Here is a 20,305-nt window from a genome sequence, read left to right as displayed (position 1 = left end):
ACTGTAGTCGTTGGCTCACTTTGATTAGCTACATGATTTGAGGAAGAGGTGATTGTGAATAGGTAATTATTCGATAGAATATGACCACTGAACATAACTGACTTTCCTTATACTATTCACCGTATATTGTTAATGTTTGTATAATTCTCTGTTTAAGCTCGTAACTAAGCCCTCCTTGTTGTCTCCACTGTATATATTGTATACTTCTCTATGGAGTAGATAATACTCGGTCTAAGTAAGCTCTATGTGCTACTGAGTGCGTATATTCATGCATATTTAAGTTTTAGACTTCATCGCCCCAATAACCCGATTAAAAAGCTCCAGCGACTTTAAATGGTACCAAAATTCAATTAGATGATCTTTAGAAAAAAAAAAGTTATCTCACCTTTAAGCGGCAATCCCATTATTAGAAGTGAATGAATTGGAATTATGTATTGACATGTTGAAAGAGAATAATAGTAGTTTGGAAGAAAACAAACTAGAAAGAAACAAATTTATTTTTATGCAATGTTAGCATTAAATAAAGAACCATATTGTAAGAAAACTAGTCATTATGGTATTGAAAAAAAATGTGAAAATTAAAATAATAATAGAATTAATTATGATGAGTGTCTAGGAATCATATATATGAGGACAGTGATGCTTGTAAATCTAACGACAAAGTTTGGACAAACAGAGGTCAAATTAGTCGGAACAACAAACATATTTCTCTCTAAACAATGGTGGAGAATGTAATTTTCACACTACACCCTCTCGTGCAGTCTTGAAATGCTCAAATGATCATATCTTATAATATATATTTATAAATATAAAAGTAAAAAATATATTTTATTTTTTGTAAAATTTATTATTTTGCAGAATGTGTAACGTACGTATGAGTAATTAATTAATTGACAATATTCACATATTTCAATTGTTTTGTCTTAATAGAACATGCATAAATAAATAAATAAATAAATACTATATAGAAAAGAAAATGATTAATAAATGAGTCCCAACAAATGCAAAAGCCATGCATTGAGAATGTGCGCCACTGTGGAAATCTAAAAATTAATAAAATTGAATATAGCAAACACCACTTTTGGCCTCAATCCCCACATAACTCTGTCTCTGCTGTTTTTTTTAATTAATTAATTAATTTAACTGTGCCAAAAATGTTTTAAGTGTCATTAAATGTAATGGGATTTAAGTTCCTAACTGTTATATATCCATGGTAGGTAAACCCTGTGGTCCACCCTAGTAGATACTTTTTTATTATGTTTTTGTGAAAATAAAATAAAATATTTTCTAACAATTAATTTCGATTAATTAAAACTAAGTACAATTTGTCAGACTATATATATATATATATATATATATATATATATATATATATATATATATATATATATATATATATATATATATATATATATATCAAATAAATTAATTAATGACGACTGATTAATGAAATGCAATGGCTGATTTTGTTAAGGATGAAGATGGAGCTAAGGCCAATATTAATTCTTACAATTAATCTTTTCATCCCTTTGTCTGTAAAATATATATTTTCTTGAAATACTTAATATAATTTTGTAAAATAAGGATTTTCCTCCTTAAACTCAAGATTATTTGTAGTTTCCTGAATTATTATTGTGCATCTATCTTAAACAACATTCAAAAAGAAATAGCTGAGATATTTTGTAGTTGGAATTGAAAGTTTATCTTGCAAAAACATCAATGTTGATGAGCTGCTTTGAATTCCACATTCGAAGTTGCAATCGGATCTATTCATTAAAAAAGTATCGATTCAACACGTTTCTTATGTACCTATAGGTACTATAATAGATTTGAATCAAATTTCGGATCAGTCTATACTGATTGACCGCCTTCATTATGCTAGCTAAATACCATTATATTTAATTTAATTTGGATCTTCCAAATCATTCCCGCAGGAGATCCGAACCTATCTTGTTCTGATTCTTCGAGAAAAAAAAAATCTCTTCATAAACGAAAGGAGGTAGAACCAATAAAGATTTCATTTTCAATTCATCTCTGGCCTCATTCAAGGATTGTTTTTGATCTTGCAAATTAAACAACCACCAAGTGTATATTAATTTACCCTGATTAAGTAAAATACAATACGCATGCAATATCCAATTTTATTTATCTTGCAATAATTTACTCAAATTCAATAATAATATTAAGAAGATGCTTTCTGAAATTAAATAGGTGTTATATTTCATGCATGCTCCAAAAAAATGAAAAGACAATTGATATGACTATGAAAAAAGTCAAATACTGAGTCCACAATTGGACTACTCTTTGGTGTAGCCTCGAATATATTCATCATATATACATACATACAACTGTTTGAATGAAATATTTCTCTGTTTGATTTGAATTTTTGATGGGATGTTTGAAGCTACAGCTCTTTTTGTCCATAAGACAATTCTTTTCGGATATTTTATCTATATATACTGCCTATATTATATCTGTATATACAAGTTAGTATATATATATATATATATATATATATATATATATATATATATATATATATATATATATATATATATATATATATATATATATATATATATACATACATGTATTTGTGAAGTATACAGTTAACTCTATATTTATACACAGATATAAATGTGTATGTATATCTGTGTGTATATATAGTCTGCTTAGTATAGCACCACTTGAGGATCGGATCATCACTAATATTGAACAGTTCACAACTGTTTTTTTGACCACTTTTATTTTATTTATTACATGCATTGAAGAAAAGATCTTATAATATATATATATTTCTTTTTCTGCAGGCAAAATATTTAGTTTTGGGATAATTCATAACAAAAGTCTTAGTTTACAGGCTAATTTATATATAAAAAAAGGATAAAATTCTAACAAAGCTTCAGTTATATATAAGCTGGCTAGGTTATGTATGCTATTAATTACATGTATATAATAGGTTTTAATATATAATTTTATGAGGATTGAAAACTCAAATAATTAAATAATTAGCTTCTGAAGTATATATCGAGCATAATTTTTATTGTTTCGGTAAATTAACTCCATTTGTACGTGAATCAGAACATATATACTGTATACAGTGATAGAAGTACTTGGTTGGGTGATATAAATTAAATTAAATTAAAGGAAAGGAAATGAAATAAAAAAACAATGAGGATGTAAGTAGCTGCATGATAGTAACTACACCACATAGTATTAATGCACGTAACTTATAAATGGGGCCTCGCTCTTTAATTTCTTACTCCTATTTCAGTGTTCCAACTCATTTCAATTTCCACAAATATTTAATATACATACATACTACACATGTAAGTATAGATGGAGAGAGAGAGAGAGAGAGAGAGAGAGAGATGGGGGGTGGGGGGTGACGGTTGAACAGTAAGTTTGATGTACATGTAAAAGAAAGACTAATGAATGTGAACAGTGTGTACTGAAATATAATGCAGTGTGTGTGTAAGTATTGTAGTAAGGAACAGTGTGTGTAGTGTGTGTGTGTTTCTAAACAATGTTCGTACAGTGCTAAAACCCGACCATTTCTCATCTATATCTATGCAATTGCCGGCATCCTCTCTTTTTTTCTTCCTTACTATTTTTTTTTTGTTTTCCCCAACAAATCTTTTATATATATATATATATATTATTGTCTTTTGTATCTATCTATCTATCTCTACGTTATATATATACACACTGTATATATATGTATATATGTATGCATGATATGTTTGAAGTGGTTGAAACTTGAATGGGTGAGGGGGAGACAACAGCGAGCCAACCCTAATTTCCTGTCCATTTCTTGGCCCCTTCGTTCTCGATCGCCATGGTTTAATTAATATATATATATATATATATATATATATATATATATATATATATATATATATATATTATATATATATATATAATTTTATAATAATTTTTTTTATGGATTTGTAATTAAATTATATATTCATTAGATATTAGGTGAAGTACTACTACAACTTTATTTTATCTCACTTTTTTTTTGGTCACTGTTTAAAAAGGGGCTTCTTGGTTTTCCAAATTCCCAAGACTAATTAATTTCTCTCTCACTAATCCCACCATTCTTGTTTATTAACTCTCTCTCTCTCTCTCTCTCTCTCTCTCTCTCTCTCTCTGTCTGTGTGTGTAGTCACATTTCACAAGTGATATATTGTCTCTACTTTTTTCTGTATTCAGTTAGGTTTTGGTTTTGCTTTATCATCAATAGGGCAAGAATACCCTCCCATTGTAATAATCTGTTTAAAAAAAAAAAAAAAACTTTTTAACCACCCCTATATCTATATATCTATCTACATATACATATATAAATTGGGTGGGGTTAGCCAGTGATAAATTTATATAACATCGCCAACTTTTTAGGACACATCATCCCTCCATCTGGCCTCTATATTCATTCATTCATTCATTCATTCATTCATACAATCCACACTTTCTCTCTCTAAAAAACCCCACCCAATTTCATCTCTCTCTAGCTTTCTCTCTCATCATGACTGATCCGTACTACTCCAATTACTTCAACAACAATGGCAATGGCAATGCCAGCTGTTTCTACCTCAACCCCTCTTCTTCCTCCTCCTCCACCACACCATTATCTCACCACCCCTACAACTTCATCAACTTCTACTCCACTAATTTCAACTTCAACACCACCGCACACCACCAGTACTACTGCTACAATCCCCCGCCGCCTTCACCGCCGCCATCGCCGCCGCTGAGGGAGGCCCTCCCGCTCCTCAGCCTCAGCCCGTCCCATCACAACCGCCGTCAAGATCAACCACCGTCCTGCACTACCACCACTACCGCCATGGAAGAAGATCAAGAAGAAGAAGAAGACAACGGAAGTTTATCAGTAACCCTAAATTTAGGGTTATCCAGCACCCATTGCAGCTTCACTCACGACTCGGACCAAACTCAGCTGGTAAATAATAATAATAATAATAATAATAATAACAAGGAAGAAGAAGAAGGAGAAGAAGAAGAAGTTACGGTTGCGGCGAACAACGCAGTGTATTGTTCGACGACGGCGAGCCCAATGAACAAAGGGCAGTATTGGATCCCAACTCCGGCCCAGATTCTGATCGGCCCGACCCAGTTTTCCTGCCCGCTTTGCTTTAAGACCTTCAACAGATACAACAACATGCAGGTATATATCATCAATCAATTTATGTGTTATTGTAATTAAAACCTCTTGCTTTAATTTTCACCTTTATGTTTTTCTTCTTTTCTTCTTTATTTGTTTTTGCCTTTTTAATCTTTTCTTGGATTAATTTTAACCCTTCACTTTGTTGGATTGATTGGATGAAATGATTATATGGGTCCTTAGGTTTTTTTTTTCTTTTCATTAAAGCTTTTTTTAATTCCATTCTTCTTACAATAATTTTTTTTTTCTCCTTTCACTATAGATGTTTTTGTATTTAATTAATAATAATAATAATAATAATAATAATAATTAATAATGCATGAATATAGTTTTGGGGAGTGGGTTTTGGGGATCTGCATAAATCCACCTGGTCCATCTCTCAGAAAACCTGACCAGTCACACACTTTATTTGACTGAACAGCACACAGCTATATATATATATATATATATATATATATATATATATATATATATATATATATATATATATATATACACAAACATATCACTACCAAAAAACATGGCTTTTGTAACGGAAAACTTGTGACACACTAAATCTGTCACAATTAGTGATCGAATTAGTGTCAAATTTGTGACTGCTTTCATTACAAAAACTCTGCAATTGATTGTGACGAGTACGTGACCAATTTTGCGACGAATTTTGTGACAACCAAACTTTTGTCACATTTCAGTCACATCTTGTTTGACAGAAATTAGTTTTGTCACAAATCAGTGACATATTTTATGACGAAAAATAGTGTGGTCACAAATCGGTCATAATATTTTTAAAGAAGCAACAGTTTGACTAGTATTGGTCACCAATTCGTCACAATCCCGTTTCCATCACAAATTTGTCACATAAATTTCAGTCGTAAATCCGTCTCATGTCACGATTCGTCATTGATCCATCGTTACTTCATCGCCGTCACACATCTGTCATACACAACTCCGTCATAAATCTGTCATATTTTAAATTTTGTCATTTATCTGTCACTATATTTATTCAATCACAAATCCGTCACATGTAATTCAGTAACGAATCTGTCACATTTTAAGTTTCGTCATTAATTCATCACTTTTGATATCCTGGTCACAAATTTGACACATATATTTATTGATAAAAAATAATTACATTTTGATTTTGATTTATTAATCATTTATACTTATTTTGATCTTTGTAAAATAATTTAATGGTGACTAAAACTGATTATAATATATTAAAAAACATAATAATATAACAAATATGAACTATTCCAATGCTAATATTGTAAATATATTTTAGATATTGTTCAAAATTCATACTATTCCTCTTTATTTCTGTAATGCACTAGGACAATACTTCAACCTTTAACTATTAAGATATTTTTTTAATTATTTATTGGCTAGGCCCATGTGATAAAAAAAAAACACTTAAAATAATCTAGGAACACAACAATTCGGAGCAATACTTTTAGAACCGGACCGACTATAGAACCGGACGACCACTACTAATTATTTATTGCTTATACTCTATATTTTCCATTTTTTATTCTTCAAATGCGGCAATCGGCCACTCCTATTCGATTACCCATGATCATATCCGACAATCCTTCAACCACTCATGACTAAATCCGGCCACCCACTACTAATTCTATGAAGGTTCGCTCAAATCTAGTCATAAATAACCAAGTTTGTAAGATACACAATTTTGAAATTTGATCCATTTTTGTTAATAAGTAACTTCATCGATTAATTAACTTACATGTGTAACATATTGTATTTTTTAAGGGGATTTTCATAATTTACCCTAAAAATAAATAATAAAAAATGCATTGTTTCAATTATATGTTAATATTTTGAAAAAAAAACTTGATTAATTAAAAAATGAAGCCTACAATTAAATTAAATTAAATTAAATTATCAAGCTTAAATTAATTAAATTGTACTTTGATTTGTAGTATATTATATAATAATTAATGTTGTCAGAATACACAAAACGGGATAAGTATTCGGGTTACGATTGGACCGATTCAACCCGGTTGTTTTAGTTTTTTAAATTTTTAATTATATTATAAATTTTAATATTTAAAATTATAATTTATATACATTTTTTTTAATCTTCACACTTTCTTTCCCTTTATTATTTTTTTTATAGACTCTTACCTTTATTTTATTCACCACACCCATTTTTTTTTTTAATATTTTTTATGCCCTTTTCTTCTCTCTAAATTTTTCTCTCGTCATTGCGGCTGGCTTCTCCTTCCCTTCATCTTCTGTTTCTTTCCCAAGAAATTCAGCACCTATCCCCTCTCTTTTACTCACAATTAATTGTTACTTCTATTTCTTTTTCTTCTTCCCTCTCTATCTCTTCCTTATCTAATTTGTTTTCTTCTTATTCACCTTTTTTCTCCATCCATATTCAGCCACACATCTGTTCGGCAGCAAACGACCAAATCCGTCGGATTCCGGCAAACCACGGCCAGATCCGTCAAATTCCGGCAACCCACGGCCTACTCCACCCAGATCCGGCCACCCGAGACGAACTCTGGCCAAATCCGGCCACCAACAGCCTCCGACTCAACGTTTTGTATGAAAACCCGGGTCATTGACCGGTTTTCGGGTTCATCGGTTTCAGCCGGTCAGAGGGTGTTTTTGACATTTGACTCCACGCTCCCACTACCATAAATTAATACCGTGGACACTGTCAACAAGCACCAGAAAACATCAACAAAACACCCGGTGAAAAGGTTAGGGTTTCTGGATTTACGGTTTTTTTTTTTAAACTCCAACTCCGTTTCAAACATGAAACCATCGACGGCGGTAGACTGGGAATCAATTATTGTGATTGGGCATGGCGCACCGACCGACCACCAGCGATTTTGCGATTAGGCCCATAGCTCTCTACTAGCATCGGTGGTTTCTACCATCTATAGCAACAACGGCATCAGTGATTTTAGGTACTTATCTAATTTCTTCCACCGGCAATTTAAGTGGGTAGTTTCTAATTTTTTACTTTACTACATATCTGTGTCTACAGGAATTCTGAGTTTTGGATGCAAATGTATATTGAAATGTTATAACTAATTCCCCAGATCTGCATTTAGGCTGTATATAAACAATTATTGTTCGAGATTAACGTATTTTTATCTTCTGTAGTTGTTAGAGGTCGCACTACTTTTATTTTTTTTAATAGTGTTTTCAAGGTCTAATTAACTCTTAGGTATTGTGCCTTTAGCAGTCTAGGACTTTTTTCCATCTAAGTAGTGAGATTTGCTTTTAAGGTTGGTTTTAGTCATCGCCTTGAGTTGAGCTTTTACATTTAGCAGAATTTTTATTTTTCTCTTCTAATGATCTTGAGATATCAATGCCCTATCCAAATATTATTCAATTGCTTCTAGACTAATGTGCCGAAGGTGTTATACTACTGCACGTTTTCAAATTAGATTTAATCTTTTACTAAGTTGAAATGAATGTTTCAATAAAACTTTGTCCATACAAGTCCTTGAAAAGTTAAGATTGCAGGTTTGCTTCTAGTGTTCAGACAAATATGATTTTGCATAAAAGTTTGTCTTTTTTTTCGGATTTTTTTGTTAGTAAAGAGCTAGATTGAAGATCTTAGTGGTCGGATCTTTGTATTTTGCCCGTTCCTTACCTAGTGCTTACGATTTTGGGGGTTAATCGTAATGTTTCCTCTGAATAATATTGATGCAAGATGCATTTCTTGTTTTTCAAATGGCAATAGCACCAAGAACTCATCACAAACTCTGCATGGCTCATGCATAATCGTGGACGACAAGAGTACTTTTGTTTCCTATTGTGATAGATTACACATCAGTAAGTATAGAGGAACTGCACATTGGAATTTACTGATTGTTAAATAAATTTCTTTGCTCGCAGGGTCTCGTGTAAATTTTGTTCGAGTTCAAATTTGAGGGCTCAATGCAGCAACAGTCTGATCGAAACCAGCTTTCTGCATCAACAAGCTCGAGCACGTAACTGAGAAGGATATTGATCTCGAACATTGTTACAGACGAAATATCTTTTTTAACTTGTATCGAATTGAAAAATTAGGTGGCTTCCTTCAATTTTAATGCAAAACTCATTCGAGTGTTCTTTCGGTCTATGTATTATATGTTTTGACTATTGTGGAATGATATGTAAATTTGGTCTTCTAAGAATTTTCTGTGAGAATTTACTTGGTATCTTCTACTTTTTGTTAGTTTTGTTTTGTAGTAGATTGTGTGTTGATTATCAAGAATTTTGAAGTTGAATGAAGTTTTCAAATATTTGTATAACAGATATAAAAAAACTAAAATAGCTTTGAATAGCGAATAGCGAAACTTCCTGAATCAATAACCAGTGATGGAATTGTGACCAAAAGATAATTAAATATTTGTAACATATTTGTGACGGGATACTTGTGACAGAATTTTGTGACGGAGGTTTTGAATGAATTATTTGTGACCGATGTTCCTGATAGAATATTTGTGACGGACGTTTTTTTGTGACGGTGTCTGTCACGGACAAGTGATGTAAATTCTCAGTGATTTGTGACACATTAATGACCAATAAAAAGGTTTGTGACGAAATACGTCACAATACTTGGAGACCCTAGATTACATATTTGTGACGAATGTTTTTTTAATTGCGACAGACGCATCTGTCATAAACATTGTGACGGACAAGAAAAAGCAGTCACAAATTTATTTTGTGACGAGGGTTTTTCTGACAGAACAATTCGGTCACAAATTTGTGATAAAAGGGCTTTTGTGACAGATTTTCTTCAATTTCGTGACTGAATCGCCCGTCACAAAAGCCCTTTTTTTTGGTAGTGTATGCATATGTATATGCCTTTTGTCCTTGAAGTTTGTAACTATAAACATAGGCATATGTGTGAAAACTGATACATTTTCCCCTGTTAGTTCTTCCTGGTAGCCAGATTATTACCATTTACCCTCAAAGTAAATTCATTAATAAATAAGTAAATAAATGAAAGGTTTTTTTTCTCAGTCTGCATTATTATATTCTGCAACACTCAACCTTAAAATTGCAGTCTAAATATCAACCTCTCTTAAACACAGACCTCTTCCCTACTTTTATTGACCAATAGGAATTCATCTTACCAAAACCCCATATCCATAATTTGTGTTTCTTGCAATATATACGACATATACATACAGATGCATATATCATATATGTGTTTCTTGATTTATGTTTCTTCCTAAATTTATTGACCAATAAGAATTCATCTCGAAAAACCCATATATATACATAGTTTGTGTTTCTTGAAATGTATATAACATATACATACAGATGCATATGTATTTCTTGATATATATATATATATATATATATATATATATATATATATATATATATATATATATATATATATATATATGTGTGTGTTTCTTGATTAAGGTTTCTTCCTAGTTTTATTGATCAATAAGAACTCATCTCGAAAAACCCATATACAAAATCTATGTTTCTTGAAAAACCCATGCACATATTTTAGTATACATACATAACATATACTTATACATATACATACAACAGATGCATATGTGGGGGCATGGATCACAGTACAGAAAAGGCCCGGAATCACTACGTGGCACGCAGCCAACAGCAATGCTGAGGCTTCCATGCTACTGCTGTGCACCAGGGTGTAGGAATAACATCGACCACCCGCGAGCAAAGCCACTAAAAGACTTCCGAACCCTACAAACACACTACAAACGAAAGCACGGCATAAAGCCGTTCTTGTGCAGGAAGTGCGGCAAAGCATTCGCCGTGAGGGGCGATTGGCGAACGCACGAGAAGAACTGCGGCAAGCTGTGGTACTGCACTTGCGGATCGGATTTCAAACACAAGAGATCGCTCAAGGACCATATTAAGGCCTTCGGGAGCGGCCATTCGGCTTACGGGATCGATTGCTTCGACGACGAAGAAGAACCCGCGTCCGAGATTGAGCAGGATAATGAGTTTGATCATGTTAATCATCGATCATATGTATGAATTGATGTTTTAATTAAAAGAGAAGAGCGATTTTTCCCCCCTAAGATCTTGGTAAAGCTCTCTTTTTTTTTATAATTAATTAGTAATTAAGTTGTAGTTAATTAATTTTCTAGGGTTGGTTGGTTAATGTTTTGTTGATGTTTATGAAATGGTACTTCGGTTCTATAATTACATGTTCTTAGTTTTTGTTTTTTCTGGTTTAATTCGAGATTGATTATTTCATGTTAGGGAGTTAAAAGAAGAAACTACTTAATGGAATGATAATTAATTTAGCTAGGGTTTGAATTTTTATTGCATATATATATATATATATATATATATATATATATATATATATATATATATATATATATATATATATATATATATACATTACTTCCTCCAGACAATTTTTTATTTTAATTGATTACATAGCCTTTATTTTGACAATTAGAAAACCCAAATTATTCTTCTTTCTTCTCAGTACTAATTATATATACTCATCTCTTTAGTTTCACCTCTATTCTCTTTCTGGCTATAATGCACGGAAACTTCTATACATACACGTTTCCACGTTTCGTAAACCAGAACGCCATGACATCTGTCGGAAACGGTTTCGGACTTTTGTAACTATTTAAAAGTTTTGGAACGTTTTTGGCAATAATGAACCAATGGCATAATTAGTCAAAAATATAGCATTGAACTCCTAAGGACATGTTATATACAATATATATAAAAAAGAAAAACATTTTTTTGGTAAATACAAAAACAAAATAGCACGTAAAAAGTATGTGCTGATAATTTGACAATGATTTTCAAAATATTGATTGAAGGAAATAGAAATATAAAATAAAAAAAGAAAGCGAGCTGCGAAGTAAAAAAATCTCAAAACCCTAATTATGAGAGTCTGAGATGAGAATTCTGAATAATAATAAATAATATGAAGTAACAGGCTTTTTGTTGTGATGTGTAAACCATGCATGCATATTAAATTCATATTCAGACACCTTTAATTTGGACTACTGAACAAAAACCGTTTAATTGATGGATGCAACTACTAATACATGAAGGTAATAAATGGATTCCAATTGTAATAATTATCATCATCTCCATATAATAATAATAGTACAGGAAATAAATAAAAAATATTTATTTATATTATATTGTTATTTGATGATCCAATTTAGAGAAATGTGAATGAGGGTGTAGAATTCAAGCCCAAAACCTATAATGTATATTTTGACTCCCCGCTCTACATATCTCTCGCGCACGTAAATTGTGGTAACTGTATCGATTGATTTCACACAGTCAGACAAATTTTGTTAGGCGATAAATTCTAGTAAGAGGAGAGCGAGAGTTGAGAGAATTATAGGACGTGGAAATCGGATGTGCATGACAAGCTTGGGTCTCTTATTGTTGTGTTGACAAAATTTTTTGACATGATCATATTCTACGTACACAAACCGAATATATATGTTGTATGAAACTCGAATTTCATAGCAACCTACCTCCGGTCGATTTGTTGGATTTCACCATGTTTTTCGTTTACGACTTTTTTCGGACAAATGTAGCAAGCTAGGGTTGTTTTGTAGCCCAACAAAGGTATAGTAGATAATGTGGCAAATTGTTTTGTGAAATTTTTGGAAGAAACACTCCATAATCGAGGTGGTTTAGCGAGAGGTTTATTTCGTATGATTATTATACTTTGTGTCATTCATGTCGAAGTTTACATTTAAATAATTTTATTTTTGAATAAATATATTACAAATTAGATTAACTACATTGGAGAATTAGTGAAAGATAGATGGGAAAAAGAAAATGGGAAAAGCATTAGAATATTGTTTAGCCACATTGGATGATCTTTGTCTTTGTGGAGAGAGAGAGAGAGAGAGAGAGAGAGAGAGAGAGAGAGAGGGTCTGCAAACAAACAGTTGTTATGAATTGTGACTTGAGAGGAAAAAAACAGAGAATAATTATTCAAAAAGGACTAATGTGATGTCTTGTCAAATTATACTACTCATGAATAGTAAAACATTGCCAGGATCGTATGTACCACACTTGATTCAATGATTCTGCAATTTCCACAACCTCTTCCCCCTCTTTATTAAATATTCACCCAACTCTCTCTCTCTCTCTCTCCATAAATATAATATTGGTCATATTATCAATTTACACTAAAAACAATTAATATTAATAATAAATAGCACTTAACCCCTCCATTGTTTCAATATAAATACATGACCCATGTAATTTTAACTTTATGCACACGACTCTTTATACTTTCAATATAAGCACATCATCCCCCGTGAAATTCCACTTGGTAAATAACCACGCAGAAAGTTTTTGAAAGAACATGAGGGTTTCGTGCTTATATTAAAATACAAATGAATCATGTGCTATATTAAAAGTACAAGAGGGTCGTGCACAAAGATCAAACTACAGGGGAGGTAAGTGATATATAAAATACTATTTTGAGATAAAAATCTAAATTCTAAAACTAAAAAAAAAAAGAATTAAACTGGCGCGTGGTCAATTAACTAGGTCAATTGAATTGGAATTCTCAACTCGTAACGGGTCTTCAGTTTGACGGTTCCGTTATTATGTAACGGCGGGCCAATTTTTTAAAGTTTGGATTGTTGGTACATGGACCCAATGGGTTATAGTTCGACCCGACCCGTCAGGTAAAAACATTTACTTTTTAATTACATTTTTTTTTTGGCCTGTATTTTTCCCAGCTGAAATTGTGTAATATGAATACATAGTTGATAACAGATTAACAGTAAAAAAATGAAACAAGGAAGATAGGGACCAACCAGAAAAGCAATGTGTAAGTGTTAAATGTTTTTACAAGCTGATTTCTGCTGGCAAACTGATCTCAAGAAAATATAAGCTGCAAGATAAAAAAAAAAAAAAAAAAGAGAGATAAATATTTTAATTCAGGAAAATCAGAAGCTAATAACTTATTAACAGGTAATAATAGATCAATCCTTCGATTCTCCGGCATTCACCCAAAAAAAAGATTTTTTTTTTTTTTTTTTAAATAGAACTGCAGCTCGAGAAAAACTGCTTTGAGAATATTGGCAAGAGAAGAATTATACCTGGCAGACATGAAAGCCATGCCGAAGAATACAGCTTTTACAGCTTGCTTTTGTCCCGCATAATCGAATGCCAGAGGTAGCATTTCATGCAATGTTAGAAAAGCCATCACTCCACCAACTGTGAATTAGGCAAAAATGCATTATTAGAAGAAAAAAAAAAGGATGTTAAATATCAGATAGCCTTCTCTCGTTTTTTATTAACTAATAAGCCAGCCGGAGGGAGAAAAAAAAAAGGAAAAGGAAAAACCTGCTCCTAAAAGCCCCTCGAGAATTTCAGGATTTAAGCTGCTGGGGAATAGGTAAGCTGCAAAAATCATTGACAGCAAGAAATAAATGTGGAGAGAATATTATATTGACGGTTTTATATTTATAATTTAAAATTTAGTGGTCAGACCTACGATAATTACGCCAAGGGGCTCAGCAAAACCAGAAAGGGTGGCTAGCTTGAATGCCTGCCATTTGCTGAGACAAAATGCAATTACACCAGCACGTCATAAATGCAAATTATTACTCGATAAAAGAATGTATAAGCCGTTCTTTTTGTTTGGGAAATATAAAAGAATGTAGGTTTCTTTGTTCTACAAACTTTTTCGTGTTCTATCAATTGCCGACGCATATTATTGTAGATCGCAAGAAGATCATACCAATTTTGAATTGCTAATATATATATTGGCCTCAACATGTCTAAAATGGAGTTAAAAATAAAATTGATATTGGAAGCATTTGCTAAAATGGTAACGTTCAGAATTTGTACCTTTGTGTGGCAAAATAAACGGGAAGTGCAACAGCAACACCCTGTGAACCAACCAAAACTCGAGATCTCAGTTCATAAGCATGAAATAAAGGTAATAGGTTATATGCCATGGACAGCATAATCTTAATGACATCTCTTAATACCGAATCTTTAGGTTGCATTTGTGTAGAACGACTTGGATTTGAAGAAAGGGTTTACGGAAACATTTCAAGTGACTCCACACAGAGTTGATTTTAGGGCCGAAAACCCTAAAATCTTTAGCCAAACTAATCGATACACGATTGGAGATCGATCGTTAAAAACTCGTTTTGAGCTCAGTTCGATAACATAACGAACCAATCTTGAAAACTATGTTTTTTGTTCGATAAGCTATCAAGCCCGGCTTAAACCCAAGCTTGATTATAAGAAATAAAGAAGTTACGTACCTCAGGGATGTTATGCAAAGCGATAGCTAGTGCCAAGTTCAGACCAACACGAAGACCCTGAGAGATATGAAAAGAGAATGAGAGATGTGAATAACAAAATAACTTACGTCGTTTCCAAAGCAATAACTATATTTAAACTACCTTCATCGATCCAAGGAACACTGCCATTCCCTCTGGAAAATTGTGCAAACTTATACCTGAAAAGGGGGAAACTAGATGTAAGAATTTCAATCTCGGAGATATATGAATGAATAAATAAATAGCAGAGAGAATATGAATCACCATTCTAGTAGCTAGTAAAATGTAACTAGTATCTCCGTACTGTATTTCAGTACTAATCCGATGGAAAGAGAAAGAAGAAACACACACACGTATATACATGTGTGTGTGTGTGTGTGTGTGTGTGTGTGTCTGTGTGTGTGTGTGTGTGTTACAGTCAATAGCAACAACCAACAAGTAACAAAATCATACAGCGGCGATCATTTTGCCAAGATCATCATCCACAAAAAATCTTAACAAAAAAATTTAGACAAAATATTGCAACTATGTTTAGATTATTAAGACATCGAGGAAGCTGAAAAAATAAAATAAAAAATAAAGAGGCTGACCTACAGCAGTGATGATTCCACTGAACAATACTTGACGACGATGCTTTTTCAAGATATCCTTGCCCCCTTCATCCCCGTTTTTCTGCCATAAAACATACTTTATTAATAATACATCCTAGACAATATTGCAACTTCCACTAGCTAATTCGATTACCTTGTCTTTCTTCCCATCGGAAACCGGTGCAAGCGTTGGCTCAGGGATGAAATTAGCTATAATTGCAAAGAAAATTACGCCTGCAAAGAACTAAGAGGTAGATAAAATCAAAATTAAATTACATACACTTAGAAAAAAACGGAGAACTTATTCAGAGGTAATTACAAGGACATACCCACAGATTCCCCTTCAAGAAGCCGATGGAATTTATGGCATTGTGAGCCAAGTCAAAGAACGATATGCTCAACATAAGCCCTGCAGCAAAACCCTTTGCAAAGAACAACACCCGAAATTTACACCAATGAACTCGAAAACTACCGAAAAGACAGTCAATCAAAATCTCGAAAACTATATTCCGATAAACAATACCGTCATTGACTCATCATCATTATCAAACTGTTTCGATTACCTGTAAAAGCCCAAGCATCTTCAAGTCTGGAGCCTTGTTCATGACAACAAAAAGTGCCCCTGTTTGCAAAAACACAGCGCAATCACACACTTGAATAGAGAAATCATTCGAATCAAATCATTTAAGATTTAAAATAAATAGGAGCACTAAATAAAATCCAGGCAACAAATTCCAGAAACAAATTATAATTACACAACAAATACAACTAAGAATCGAAATCAAATTACAGCACAATAAAAGCTCAAATATAAACTCACCAACAGAGGTGCTCAAGCCACCCACTAGTGAAAGTGCAAGCGCAACTAAAACCTGAGAATCCATTAAACCCATCTGATTAACAAAAAACGAAAAACCCTAGCAAATTGGATTCCGCAAAATCCTGGAATAAAAGTCAGAAAGAATTTTGTCGAAATCCCCTTGTTATGAACTGATAAGTTGAAGGATTGACTAACAACAATGGCGATTCATTTTTATATTGTCAAAGGAAGAATCTGTAAATGTGAAACGAATATGTTTTTAAGAAGTAGATGATAAATTGCATCAGCATTTTTCGTGCTGCATTTTTGAAGTATTATCTGATTATGTAAACAGTTTGATGCTGCTGCTTATCATCTGCAAATTCTCCGAATTTGGGCAATAGTGAACGGGCTTTTTGAACCACGAGAAAATCTGCATTGATCTTAAGGCCCAAACTGAATTAATTGGGCATTTGCTTTAATTCAGAGAACAAAAATCTAGTACAATATGGAAATTGGCCACGTGGCATTTTCTTTTTCTTTAAAAAAAAAATTCAAATCCTATTAAAAATTGAGAAAAAATCCTGTTAAAAATTGAGAAAATAGAGAAGGGGGCAGGATTCGAACCCTAGACCTCTACTACAATAGTAGATGGTAGGTAGACCTGACCACGGTTCCTGTTTCGAACCAAAACAGGCTCGGCACCTCATCTAATTCAGGCTTTGAATTGGCGTCCTTATCTTCAACACAAACATATACATTGAAATTCTCATATGTCGACACGTAAGGGCCGAAAGTTGAGTTTTTTTAGTAAATTTGCATCTTCCAATTTTCGACACCGAAGTGCTGAATTATTGGGTACTTTCGACATTGCGATGTTGAAAATGCCCAATAAATCGACACTGACTGTCGATGTTGAAGTAAGAAAGAATTGATATTTGAAACAGCGCCTCATAAAATAAACTCATATAATTGAGTGACCAATTTCATTATATTATTATATATGTGGGGGTAAATATAAAAAATATACATGTCAAAAACATGGAGTCAACGCTTATGTCAAAATAGTCCAAAACAAGCTTAGGCACAATGCCAAACTTAAGCCAATAAACAAGAGAAAATTAGAGCATAAAGCAGGAGGAAGGTCAAACTTAGTACCATCTCGTTTTTGACCTAGCTTATCTAATCTAATTATATATTAATATATATATTATTATTATTATTATTTGTCCAATTCAACTGATCTATCAAGTCATATATTGCCAAACTTGACACAAATTTGTTTTGAATTCCATCCCAAAAACTTCGTTAAAATGCCACTTTCTATGTATATATTCATTTCAATCCCACTAACTAAGATATTTAATATATTTTTTACCGTATATATATACAGACAGATCCCATGATATTAGCTCATCAATTCTTCACACACAAATCAAGAGAGAGAGAGAGAGAGAGATGGCAGCTGTGGCAGCAGAAAACCAGGATTCAATGGCTAAAATGCCATCAGTTTTCATGGCAGGAAAAATAGGAGGAGAAGTGAAAACCATCAAAGTGAAGAAATCAGATGCTAATGGCGCAGAGCTGCTTATTGTGACCCCTAAAGCACAAGGCAGTTACCCTGTGCTTCTCTTCTGCCATGGTTACTCCACTCAAACCACTTGGTACTCCCACCTTCTACAGCACATCTCTTCCCATGGATATATCGTCGTCGCCCCACAGGTCTCTCTCTCTCTCTCTCTCTCTCTCTCTCTCTCTCTCTCTCTCTCTCTCTCTCTCTCTCTCTCTCTCTCTCTCTCTCTCTCTCTCTCTCTCTCTCTCTCTCTCTCTCTCTCTCTCTCTCTCTCTCTCTCTCTCTCTCTCTCTCTCTCTCTCTCTCTCTCTCTCTCTCTCTCTCTCTCTCTCTCTCTCTCTCTCTCTCTCTCTCTCTCTCTCTCTCTCTCTCTCTCTCTCTCTCTCTCTCTCTCTCTCTCTCTCTCTCTCTCTCTCTCTCTCTCTCTCTCTCTCTCTCTCTCTCTCTCTCTCTCTCTCTCTCTCTCTCTCTCTCTCTCTCTCTCTCTCTCTCTCTCTCTCTCTCTCTCTCTCTCTCTCTCTCTCTCTCTCTCTCTCTCTCTCTCTCTCTCTCTCTCTCTCTCTCTCTCTCTCTCTCTCTCTCTCTCTCTCTCTCTCTCTCTCTCTCTCTCTCTCTCTCTCTCTCTCTCTCTCTCTCTCTCTCTCTCTCTCTCTCTCTCTCTCTCTCTCTCTCTCTCTCTCTCTCTCTCTCTCTCTCTCTCTCTCTCTCTCTCTCTCTCTCTCTCTCTCTCTCTCTCTCTCTCTCTCTCTCTCTCTCTCTCTCTCTCTCTCTCTCTCTCTCTCTCTCTCTCTCTCTCTCTCTCTCTCTCTCTCTCTCTCTCTCTCTCTCTCTCTCTCTCTCTCTCTCTCTCTCTCTCTCTCTCTCTCTCTCTCTCTCTCTCTCTCTCTCTCTCTCTCTCTCTCTCTCTCTCTCTCTCTCTCTCTCTCTCTCTCTCTCTCTCTCTCTCTCTCTCTCTCTCTCTCTCTCTCTCTCTCTCTCTCTCTCTCTCTCTCTCTCTCTCTCTCTCTCTCTCTCTCTCTCTCTCTCTCTCTCTCTCTCTCTCTCTCTCTCTCTCTCTCTCTCTCTCTCTCTCTCTCTCATGTTATTATTACCTCCATGCATGCAGTTCTACCACTGCCTCCTCATATCCCTCACCGACGAAATCAAGATCGCCGCCAAAGTCACAAACTGGCTACCGTCGGGCCTACAAGATTCCCTCCCCGACAATATCAAACCAGATCTCTCCAAGCTCGCTATCATGGGCCACAGCAGAGGTGGCAAGATAGCATTCGCCCTCGCATTAGGCCACGCGCCAACCTCACTCAAATTCAAGGCCCTTTTCGGGCTGGATCCAGTCTCGGGCCCCACACCGCCCACTTGGGTCGAACCCAACATCCTCTCTTACGTGCCGCACTCTTTCAAACTCTCGATCCCAATTGGGGTCATCGGCACCGGATTGAGCAACCGAACTAATAATTACGTTTTCCCGCCGCTCGCCCCTAACGGGTTCAATCACTCGGAATTCTTCAACGAGAGCAGGCCCCCCTGTTGCTATTTTCTTGCCAAGGATTACGGGCACTGTGATTTTCTAAACGACTCGAAAACGGGGTTGGCGGGTTTGGTGTGCAGGAGTGGGAAGGGGAGTAAAGAGAAGATGAGGAGAGGTGTTGGAGGGATTGTGGTAGCATTTCTCAATGCTTATTTGGGTGGTGGATTTGAAGATCTTGAAAATATTGTGGCTGCACCAGATATTGCTCCTATAACTCTTGATCCTGTTATTCATATCAAGGAATAAATAGAATAATTGATAGCATCGTTTGGTTTTTTTTTTTTTTTTCTTTTTTTTCTTTTTTTTTTTTTTATAATTTGTTATTATTAAAGGGATTATTTAGTTTGGAATTTGTTCTTTTTTTATAA

The 20,305-nt window shown here is 34.0% G+C and overlaps 3 protein-coding genes and 1 long non-coding RNA gene across 4 annotated transcripts; 3 read left to right on the top strand and 1 right to left on the bottom strand.

Moving 5' to 3' along the window:
- The first annotated feature begins 4,445 nt into the window (after positions 1 to 4,445).
- LOC105957565 (uncharacterized) lies at positions 4,446 to 11,364 on the top strand. The gene is made up of 2 exons (XM_012981501.2): positions 4,446 to 5,182; positions 10,715 to 11,364. Exons 1-2 carry the CDS (start codon positions 4,526 to 4,528, stop codon positions 11,171 to 11,173), a joined length of 1,116 nt encoding a protein of 371 aa, XP_012836955.2. The 5' UTR covers positions 4,446 to 4,525; the 3' UTR covers positions 11,174 to 11,364.
- LOC148770909 (uncharacterized) lies at positions 7,219 to 9,353 on the top strand. The gene is made up of 2 exons (XR_016030723.1): positions 7,219 to 8,115; positions 9,056 to 9,353. It is a non-coding gene; the product is annotated as an uncharacterized LOC148770909 (long non-coding RNA).
- A 2,470-nt stretch (positions 11,365 to 13,834) lies between the features above and the next one.
- LOC105950895 (zinc transporter ZTP29) lies at positions 13,835 to 17,307 on the bottom strand. The gene is made up of 12 exons (XM_012974273.2): positions 16,858 to 17,307; positions 16,601 to 16,659; positions 16,367 to 16,459; positions 16,192 to 16,281; positions 16,038 to 16,119; positions 15,571 to 15,626; positions 15,430 to 15,486; positions 15,005 to 15,045; positions 14,645 to 14,712; positions 14,498 to 14,554; positions 14,251 to 14,368; positions 13,835 to 14,042 (listed from the first exon to the last, which is right to left on the bottom strand). Exons 1-12 carry the CDS (start codon positions 16,928 to 16,930, stop codon positions 13,997 to 13,999), a joined length of 840 nt encoding a protein of 279 aa, XP_012829727.2. The 5' UTR covers positions 16,931 to 17,307; the 3' UTR covers positions 13,835 to 13,996.
- Positions 17,308 to 18,170: 863 nt separating this feature from the next.
- On the top strand, positions 18,171 to 20,287 carry LOC105950913 (chlorophyllase-1). Its single transcript, XM_012974297.2, has 2 exons — positions 18,171 to 18,558; positions 19,515 to 20,287. Exons 1-2 carry the CDS (start codon positions 18,295 to 18,297, stop codon positions 20,181 to 20,183), a joined length of 933 nt encoding a protein of 310 aa, XP_012829751.1. The 5' UTR covers positions 18,171 to 18,294; the 3' UTR covers positions 20,184 to 20,287.
- The last annotated feature ends 18 nt before the right edge of the window (positions 20,288 to 20,305 follow it).

This window comes from Erythranthe guttata, chromosome 4 (genome assembly GCF_056151865.1).
Source record: "Erythranthe guttata isolate IM_541 chromosome 4, IM_541, whole genome shotgun sequence".
Lineage (NCBI taxonomy): Eukaryota > Viridiplantae > Streptophyta > Magnoliopsida > Lamiales > Phrymaceae > Erythranthe > Erythranthe guttata.
This window is presented reverse-complemented; position numbering and strand designations above follow the sequence as displayed.